General features: G+C 39.6%; 1 protein-coding gene across 3 annotated transcripts in view; it reads right to left on the bottom strand.

The window, feature by feature from the left end:
• Positions 1–628: 628 nt before the first annotated feature.
• Positions 629–10,888, bottom strand: part of LRP8 (LDL receptor related protein 8) — a 1,041,819-nt gene continuing 1,031,559 nt past the window's right edge. For 2 of the 3 annotated variants that reach the window (XM_085602587.1, XM_085602588.1), the window contains one exon: positions 629–10,595. In XM_085602587.1, coding sequence (XP_085458713.1) covers positions 10,557–10,595 — 39 coding nt within the window. In that variant the 3' untranslated portion in view covers positions 629–10,556. The remainder of the gene's footprint in view (positions 10,596–10,888) is intronic. The other variant, XM_085602589.1, reaches the window with a different exon arrangement.

Here is a 10,888-nt window from a genome sequence, read left to right as displayed (position 1 = left end):
TTCTTCTGGTGGATTTCCATCGCTGGAGCACAGTAGATTGGATGGGTCAAAGAAAACTAAAATTTCTTGTGCTGTGCTCCTTAGCATTCAACAAAATAAGCTTCGAAATGACTTTGGTAATGGCTTGCGTCAATCTAGGAGAATTGCTGCACCCGAATATGCTACAAGAAAAAAATGGAAGCATGGGACTTTTCTGCTGATATTTTTTTCTAACAGGAAACTGGACTTTTTAGTTAGTCTGTAGTTACCAAGTCAGTAAAGATGTCTAAAGATCAAGGGAGACATTTCACCAGTGGCCAGGAGGATGAAGGTGGTGGTAGGACGAGGCCTCTCCTAAACTTGGAGTAACCAAGAAGAGCAGAGGTTAATGGAGGAAATACTGAGAAATCTTAAATTAGCATTTAAATTGATTTAAGGCTTATGGGTAGAAAAATAATTCTAGTCGACTTTGCTTGTACATGATTTCTGTCAGCCGAAGACCAATTTCTTGGTTTGCAGGCATCCATAGCACCTCGGAGTACATTTACACATATGTAGGGTTGTGTCACAGACTACTTATATTACGTGCAATGATCACCGTGAATGAAGCACCTGTGTGAATTCAGAAGAGAAGACGCACACAAAAATAATCATTAGAAACAATTTATTTCCTTCTAAGTATAAACAGAGCACTCTTTTACAAATGTGTTAATTTGGTTTAAGAGAGTACCCCATATTTACAAACATACAATAATTGCTGCTTACCCTAACCCCAAACCCTTTTTCCTTCCCAATCCCGTTTATAAAACAAACAAACAAAAGGCACCAAGCAAGAGAAAACTAAAAGAAAACCCAATGCTGGAACAAAAATATCAAATCAAATCAGGGTTATAACATTACAAACGATGTCAAAGTTCCATCAAAACCAACCGTAAATAAAATAAAACAACAACTTTGGTTGATTGTGGCTCGATTAGTTATAATTCTGCAATGTTAAAAAGTTTATTAAATCATTTACATCGTTCTAAAAAAAGTGTGCACCTTTCTTATAGGTGTTCCAATTTTACAGATCTGTTTTTTACAATTATAAAAAAAAGGTTGGAGCCTTCAGACCTATGTACAGAATTGTGGTCGTTTGCAGTTCAGTGCCATCACGGACGTGTCCTCTCGGTTCATGCACACAGTGCATGAACTAAAGTAATGGGTGTGAAAAATGCTAAATATACACATATAACAATGACAATCCAATATTTAAATCCATCCTGCTTCAATGCTCCTTCAAAAATAGTTGCCTTTGTTCTGAAGCCTGTATAAATTGTGGCGCAGCAAGAAAATGCACATAATAATCTGTTACAAAGTCGTAGAAGTACATGAAAAAATGTAATAAAATACACACAGCAAGAACGTAACTTCAAGTTTTACAAATCTAACATGTGGGGATCTACACCATTTCTAGATGCGATGTGCCAATAAGGCAACAGTCATAAAAGAGACATGAAAAGTGACACAGTATTTGCCAGAAGGAAAAAAATCCTCTAAAGTGAATCCAGTAAAATTGGTCAAATTGATCGAGTACTAAAGTATCCATAGTAAGCAAACTTTCACGGCCCAGGTCTCAGCGGTAAAATGTAACAAACATTGTGCCTTATTAATGGATGACAAATTATTGGCAGTGAAAGGAATATTATACTGCAACAGATGAAGACTATGTATACATGTTGGAAAGATTGCTGACTGCTTTGTCCAATGGTTTACCAAACTAACCACAGCATACGACTATAGTGTCTTTCTCGGGCCAGCAGGTTTAGTTGCACAACAGCTCACATGTGTGAGGAGCTCACTGAACCCTAATTATGAACGTCTTTTGATACCCAACTAGGGAAATGGCACGATCATCTCACTTGTTGACATCAGGCCCCATTGCATACTCGCTACAAGACCGCCATCTTAGGTAAAATGTAGGCAGAATGTAGTAGAAAATGTTTGTAAAGTCTCTTGACAGCAAGTTCGAAACAATTTGTGGGTGTGGCCAGTGCGGATTAAAGTCTGTGGAGGCCCCTAGACCCCCTCGCAAAATATCTCCTAATACGTTGATACGTATATATACTCGTCGGTGTTCTCAAAGCTTCTACTCAAGAATATTCTACTAGTGTCTGGAGTCGGTAGAAAGTCTGAACTCATGAGGCACACTGACTCACAGAAACCTTAGTTTCTGGAGATTTCTTGTGCACATGCTCTAGTGGGATAACACTGAGCATAGTAGTGTGCATGTTGGCCGCTTGATAGATATGACCATCAATACTGTACATTACACATACATAGTTTGCACCGGATTTTGTTTTACAAACTGCCAGCTGCCAGAAGATGAGCTTTTAAGATACAAACTGTTATGCGAATCTGATGTCTCTGGTTTATTTATTTAAGTTAATGGGCATTACATTATACAGTATTTTCTCCATAGAGTCTTTAATGTAAAGTTTTAATTTCTTTGAGGCAATTCGTTTTTTCCTATCTTTTGGAAACAATTTAAGAAAGCTTAATTGTAATTTTCTTTCAAGATCAAATCAATGTTATTTTGATCTGTTGTAATGGGCCCCTAAAGAAATGGGGCCCATAGGTCGGTGCCTACTTTCCCTATGTTGTTATCCGGGACTGAGTGTGGCAGCCATTTTTATCACAAGCAAGTGATAAGGACGATGGGAGCATAGAGACCGGACTCCAGTACAAGCACCATCCTGTTACTCACTGTCCTGCCCTCTCCACTTTTCTTCTTACTGTATTACATGTTAATAAATCCCTCATGGGGATCCAAAAACATGCCCCCATCCAGCTTCACCCTGTGCCTGGCCTACCCTATCAATGCCGCCAGGAGTCCTTTTTGTGCCCTGAAGCCTCTTTCGTTTCTGTATTTTATGTGATGTTATGGAACAGCAGAACCTTTTGCCCTATTGCCCTTGTTTGTCTTCTGCACCAAGTCCATAAGATAGGCATGAAAAGTCAAGAGATGGGTTTGGGAAGAACTAAACAGACCAAAGCATAGCAGTTCTCAAAAAGAGTGCTGCTTATATCATAAGTAGCTGGTCATAAGTGTGTTAAGTGTAGCTGCTTATTAAAACATATGTCCAGGAGGGTGGAAGCTGCAAACTATAGAGTTTTTTTCCTCCTTGGACGCAATTAATTTTTTGTGCGCTGTATGTATTAAAAAGCAAGGGAAACATAAATAATTACTGGATTATGGCTGGCATATTACAAGTTGTTTCAATGGGAAACAAGTGTGAAAACTTCCCAGCACCTAAGCAATGTAAACAGTAAACTTAGCCCAAATTTTGCCCAGTGTGCAAGCCTATTTTTGCCCGGTTAAAGCGATAGTTTGCTTTGGGATCAGGAGCATTAAAACATACCTTACCTCCTCGGAAGTCTTCCTCACCATATCACTAATGTAGTGAGCTTCAGCTCCCAAACAGAACCCTCCAAGCAATTTAGCACTCTAGTCCTTCCATCCCTCCCTAACATGGCCCACCTCCTTCACCCCTGACCTAGTACAAGAGGATTATTACATAACAATAGGGTATACCCAGTATACTGTTGGAACTGGGCCAATTAGGGTCTGTACAGCCTGGGCCAGTTATGGAATGTATGAAAAACATATATGTCAGTTGGACCTTTTGTTGCTAGTACAGGAGGAGGCACGACCCACCCCACTTCCTGTTCAAGTACCAAGCCTCAGCACCCAACAATAGCTAAACAGGGAAGGGAGGGATGGGAACTCATGTGGCGAGGAAGACTACACTCGGAGTAATGAAGATTACCGGTAAGTAACCGGAGCATGCACGCTAGTTGTGTGCTTGCTGTACAAGTCAACTCGCACATGAACTTGTCCACACAGAACAAGGCACAGGTGTTCAGAAAGCTGCATTTCTAAGACTGACTGCCAGGGATTTGGAGAAAAAAAATCGTAGAAGCACTAACCCAGTGCTCTTGTTCTAGCATTCCTTGGACGCACTCTTTCGTATTCAAGAAACTCTTAGGCTGTTTCAAACTAAACAAGGTGTTGAAAAAGTATTGAAATTCAGCGTCATGTTTACTTAGCTCGCACGGAGCTATCTGTGAACGTGTTGATGGGGAAAAAATCCTTCCTCGCAGCTGACACTGTTACTTTTCTCTGCATCTTTCTCGAGAGCAGGTAACACGTTTTGTAAATGGAATGCTTTGCATTAAATCTTTATCCAGTGTGGTTTCGGCTCAGAGGGCACTTTGGTGCTGGTTGGATTAGAGTCAAACACAGAAGGATAATCATTGTGTGTACACAACGTTTACACAATTTTCACTGGTTTACTCAAATTTCTCTATTTATTTTGGTGCTCTTTCAACAGCCGCTCAAGATTTCTTCCAAGATGTTGATGTTTTCCATTCACGCACCACACTAAAACACATTTATAAGACATTATCTCAATGTAATCCATGTCAATTGCATGTTGTTTCCTTTTCCATTATTTCTCTGGCAGCTGGCTATGTCATTGGGTGCACCCATCAAAAACATAAAACAATCTATCCTTTATTTTGTGGAAACTTGGTTATTCGAAGTTGGTTTTGTCATTGCTCAACACTCTATCCCCAAACTTTAAGAGACTCCCCCAGTCTTCTGTTTTTTTTGAAAATCCTTAAAAACTTGGCTTTTCACTCAACAATTTTAGTTTCAGCAAATTCTTCTCAGAGCAGCACCAAGCAGGCGCGGCCGGTGCAGGTAAGAGCAGTGGGGCGGGAAGTCAACATATGACGAGGTAGGGAAAATAAAATACATAAAACCACTTAATTTGTGAGCGCAGCATCGCCGAGTCGGTGATGCGACGAGTGCAAGGTAAGTGGTTCTATTTATTTATTTTATTTTCCCTATCACGTTGTATGTCGACTTTACCCCTACCCCGCGGCTCTTATCTGTACCGGCCACACCTAGCGCCAAGACCCATTTTGGTAATCAAGCGCTTTATAAACCGATTAACATCTCGCGTCTTGCTTAGGAAATCACAGGTTCCTCTTTCTTATTTTGCTTTGCATCTCAGTCACAAATGGCTCTGAAGTGTGCAGCACCACGTGCATGGGTCACACTTTTAATTGTTTGTGTTACAGCAACAGTTTGGAGAGATCCAGGATGTGAAACCTGGCCTGTTGTATGTTCTAATGAAACCATTTTGCATCATTTCGTTTCAGATCTTTGCATATTTTTGAGCTGTAATCATTCTTTTTCTGCATTATGGCCACTGAAACACCATGCTAGGATACTTTGTTTTTTCCAATACAAAGTACAGTACTGCTTGTGCTGAAGAGAAGAAGGTTTGGGATAAACTGAAACTGAAAGTGCAGCAAGCACACAAAAGGAATGGGTGAGACATGGGTACCTGGCCTTCAACAGATTCATGCTTCTCTTCAGTGCCCCACATTAAACAGGAATAATGTGCCACCAAGAGGGTCAGCCTTTCAACAGACTGTGCCCCGGGAGAAACTAAATTTGGTACTCTTGACAACACAAGACTTGTAGCTGTGCTGAGAGAGATACACTGTGACCATATTCTAACATCAGTGCACAGTGGTTTGAGAGATGTCTTAAGCTCCTGGGTCAAGGGACATGGGGTGTGGATTAATGGGGAGCTGCTTCACCCACTTGACACTGTGTGACTGTCTAAATATCACCATGTCCCACTGGTGTTCATTTTTTTCAGCCTTATGCCCTACATTCCCGTAAACATCATTAGGATAGTATGGTGGATCACGAAAGAAGAATTTCAGTGCTTAATTTGAGCCTGTGGTTTCCGGTGCTCGGCACCAGAACAAAATTGTCAACACTGGCACTTATGAAAGTCTGCCACATGCTGGCGCGGTTTGTCTAATTTATACATGACTACAACAGCAGTTGTTTATTATTACAATTTACATTTGAATTGACTTATACCTGGATCCAAGCCATTTTTTTAGCTTTTGGGGCCTTGAATATTCTGACTCGTCACACTTGTAGGAGCGTGATGGTTTGTAGGTGTGTTGGTACTGTCATTAGCAGCAATGTCAGGAGCAGTGGTTGGTGACGAGGGCCCTGACACTTATTATTATTTTATTTTTTTACACAAATTAGGCACTGGACTGATGCCCCTATAGCATTGCGTTCCCAGCCAGGATACCCTGTACACAGCTCCATAGTATTAAATATGACACTTTGGATTTCAAAACATTTTGCCTTTTTTGTTTTTTAAACAATTCCGTAAGTTATAGTGGTCTCCAAGCATATGAACCTTTGTGGCATCACATTGTTAAAACCAAAAAAATGCCTCTGCCCATACCAGCTGGCCAGAAAATCGTTGAAAAACAGTCAGCAGGACGGTGCGTTTGGAATCCCCTCCCAGTCGCAAGGAAGGCCTGGCGGCAATCTCTTTAAATAGCTTGCATTTTATGGTGAAAAGGCTCGTGCATTTAATTATGCAAATGCATGCTTGATAGTACAATAAAATGCCTCATTTCAATGCTAGGACCCATTTGACAATGTCATACTAAAATCCCCAAACTTGCAATACACTGGCATTGTATCCACTTTTATTGAGCGCCCCCTCATTAAGCAGATTCATTAAAAATGCACTTTGTGAAAAGATTTGATGCCGTACAATGAATTTCAAAATTCTTTATGCCATATAAAAGTTATAAGGCACCATCATAAAAATCTAATGTGATCAGCTCTTGAAAAAGAATTGCCCTCCGTAACCAGAAGTGAATTTATTATTGTATGGTGTCTGGTACTACTGGGTATGCCTTAGATGTATGATTCCAGACCACTGCCAATGGGCTGAGTGACGCGGGCTGAGTGACGCTCGCTGTGTGACCACTCAGGGCACAGATCCGAGAAACCAGTGGGTGCAGCTCTCTCATTTACTAGGACTTCATATAAGGTGGTCCGCACATAAATGAATACACGCCCCCACCTACAATGAATAACAGATGTGATAGGCTGGGGGGGGGGGGGGGAGGGGGGTGTAGAATGTTGTATGTCAGAATATTAAGCACAAAAACACTGTGGCACCAAAATATAGGGAAGGTAAGCATATATATGCAAGTACATATGTACTATTTCCAACTCCACATCTATGTGCCTTGAAGATATGTACGAATTGTTTTTGCAGAACTGTGATATATACCCAAAGGAAATGTTTTATACTTTAATAAACTATTTAGTACTTATGACTAATTACAAAATCATCACACAAAACAAAGTTACTGGATGCTGGAAAACATCCGTTTCCCTTACATGATTAAAATACCACCACCAAAACAGGTTTTTAGGGCAAGAGAGTAAAAGGCTTTTCCAAGTAATGACAACAACACGGGAGGTGCCCATTCACACCTCTCGCCACCTTGCGGGGCTATCTGGCTCCATGTACTGCATAATGCTCTCCGCTGCTGAGTCAGCAACCTCCCGAGGGAGTCTGCCTTCTGAGCCTGAAAGTCCCTCAATGGAATGAGCTTTTCTTCAGAAGGTGCTCTTGATGCCAACCTCAGTACGCACCCGTTTGCCTCCTGGCCAGAGAGAAGGGTAGAGCACACCTCTCCGGCCATGCGGACCTGCCACTAGCATGCACTTGAACATAGCATAGGCTGTAGAGTTCTAGGCATAACTCACTGTAGTTTTTATGGAATACACTCCTTTCCCTACAGAAAAAATGTGTTCATTATGTTGCCTTGATCTGTGATATAACAGAATGCCTTCCTGTTAAATGTCTCCAGAGTGAGGAAGCCTGTACTGGTGGATGTCAGTGTATGCAATGGCACCGGCCGTGTGGAATTAGTTGCATTTAAACCTTCGATGGATCTCACGCAAAATAATCTTAAGGGAAATAAATTAAACATTTATCTTTCCAAACGAGTATAATAGCTAGTAAACTCTCAGATTTCTTATTGTTTTATCCCACATTGAGTTCAATATCCTGTAAAAAGATATGCTGTCTGCGTCAACAGTTTAGCTCTGCAAAGTCTTATTGGCATGAAGGGCATACGACAATTTAACTACGTGCACTTACGAGTTGGCCTAACTTGCGTCCTAAATCCTGTTAGGAATCAAACAAGAAGATTTTTCTAGGATTTGTACCATTTCCCAATGACTTTCATTGAACACCTTTTTCCTATGGGTACCCTTTGTGAATGGCCCTCTTTTGTAAATAACCTTTGAGCCTTTACTCAATCATAGTAAACATTAAGGCATTTTGTGATTATATGTCATTATAGTCTTGTTAGACCCTTAAGGTTCTTTAACTTTGAATGATGTGTGAAGAGATTTAACAGCACCACCTCTTGCATCTGCATCCAGCCAAGATTTCAAGAGTGATCAAAGTGTACTATTAAGGGAGAGACTGGTTTTTCCTTGTGAGCCTCTCTGGTCAGGTGGCTTGGGGCGCAAGTCACAGCTCTTTTTAGGACTGTGGCGTCTCTCCCACAACTTGCCAGGGGAATTCAATGCTCTCTTTTAGCTCTTACAAACTTCTATCAAAAACCAAACATACACACAAAAGGATTAGGAGAGGGAATAAAGAAAACAATGTTTATAAAAGCAGATCATAACACCTTCAATGCAGGGCACCAGTATTGAGTTCAATAGTAATCCAGAAAACCCATACCAAACAAATGAATAAATATTGAGGTTAAATACAGTTCATAAGAGTGCGGAATTGTGTGACAAGATGTGACTATATATATCAGGTCCATAGTGAGACAACTTTATCCTCAATTTCTTGATTACAGTTATGCCGAAGACCTAAGCTTACGCTGACCTGTCAGTATTTATACAATACCATACGTATCAATATTTTTTGCAATGTATAATCTTGTTCAGAGCTTAAGGGTTAGTCTACCTAAAAGTTGTCCACCAGCAAAGAACATTCTTGACCGTCATCCCACATTTTAAGATTAACAACACTGGTAGGGTAGTTCTCTTTGTTCAATGAGGTCACATTTAGAGGGTTAGAGATCTTTTACAAGACAAGCCCTTTAATTGGTCTCCAAGTTTTACTCTCTGTTTAATTTGTTCTTGCTTGCTACAACAATATCCAATATGGAATTACACAATTACTACTTTGTTATGTTCTGCAAGAAAATACTGTTGTCCATGGTTTCTCTATAGACAACAGTAGTTAGGACATGTTTTTTGACAGGGAAAAGGTAGACAAAGTCATACAATGAGTAGGTCTTTCCAGGTGCTTGCCGATTTAGCTCTTGGAACAAGGTACTGATTCATTAACTTCAACATGGGTCACACAAATGTTACATGTCAATAAATAATCTTCTACATGTATCATGTTTCTATTAACTAAATCTAAATAAAACTTAAGTGCATGAGCAAAGCAATGCATTGTTGAAAAAGAGAGTTATCCATAAAACACCATTTCCCAGTGTACACCATATTTTGATCAGAAAAAATAGATTATCTCTAACTATCTACAATAACAAGTATATAAACTAACAGTAGTTCATGTAACAACTTAAACGACTTCAGTGCTACAACTGTTCGATCATGGGCAGCCTGAGTTACACTTTTCCAGTTGGGTTTGCAATTTTTTTTAAATCAATTTCACAAGAGAGATAAAACTGTTCTTCTCTCTGGACACATGAAAATGTCAAAAGATGATCCTTGAACTTTGCACAGTTTAATTGACCAGAATCGCACTTTTAAGAATAATTTTAGAAACCCTTCTCAGTCTTGTATTTATTTGAATATAACTAAGTTTTGAGAATGCTGCCTGGCTATTCTAACTCTCCAAAAACACTGTAGCAACTGTTTTTCATTATCACCTTTTACAAATTCAGTCACTTTTCTAATTGTGAGATAACCATGAAACTATTGAATAGCCCCACACAAGGCCATGCTGATAATATCGAATTAATATTTTCGTTTAACAGTCCCTTGCAAGAATGTAAATCCTTCTTTATTCACTCTTCACACCAAAGTCTAGGATTCAAAGCCATATTCCCCACCAGGTGTATCTTATTGTATCGGACACTATTGTCAATTAAAAACTAGGGTCACGCAATTATTTTCAAAATATAGACAGAAATCATCTATGCACAGAGCCAAACATACCAAAAAATAAATACTCTCACCCCTGTGATGTATGTACAGAACATAGCTTCTGTTCAGAAATAGGTTAATAAATATTCTAAAAAATTCATTAATTGATTTTTTTTTTTTTTACTTATGTTGCTGGATAGTCACAAAGTATGTTCAATATATTTACAAAATCTTCTATAAATATAATATTTAAAACGCGGTCTAGAGGTTGTCAACACAGCTGTTATGTACATCATGTTAGTTGCCCATCAGTAGCGTCTCAGTGACTACTTGCGTGTAGTGCAACAGGTAAAAAAAAGTTGTATAAAAGATTATACATAGAAACTCTCACATCCTTTGGATGTTTTCGGTCCATATTTGACTTTGTTGATATCCGTCTGCAACATGAGTAATAAAAAAATCATTGAGCTCTACAAGTGAAGAGAGAGTGTGCAATGCATATTATTCCAGGGTCCTTAGTCCCTTAGCAGCTTCTTGATCTTCAGGGTAAACCGTCGTCTTCTAGGCTCAATGCCACGCGCTGAAACAAGGAAACAGAACAATCAATCATTTAAAAACAAAGTAAGTAATCCCATATTAAACACACACCTGTAACTTAAAGAATTCAGAAAGGTGCTAAGTTGAGAGTATAGAGTAGTGGATACCTCCTAAGTGGCAAACAGAGGCAGAAAGACTGAAAAACCTTTACTGAGTAAAGTAGGGTCTTGTTCTAAGGATACCTGCAAGCAACAATGAGCCACTGTTAGTCATACTTTCGGTCAGGTGACTAATTAGTACAATAGATTAGTGAGGCAGTCTGAATTGTATGGGGAC

Source organism: Triturus cristatus, chromosome 4_2 (genome assembly GCF_964204655.1).
Source record: "Triturus cristatus chromosome 4_2, aTriCri1.1, whole genome shotgun sequence".
Taxonomy (NCBI): Eukaryota; Metazoa; Chordata; class Amphibia; order Caudata; family Salamandridae; genus Triturus; species Triturus cristatus.
Note: the sequence above shows the minus strand (reverse complement) of the source record. Positions and strands in the feature narration are given on the sequence as shown.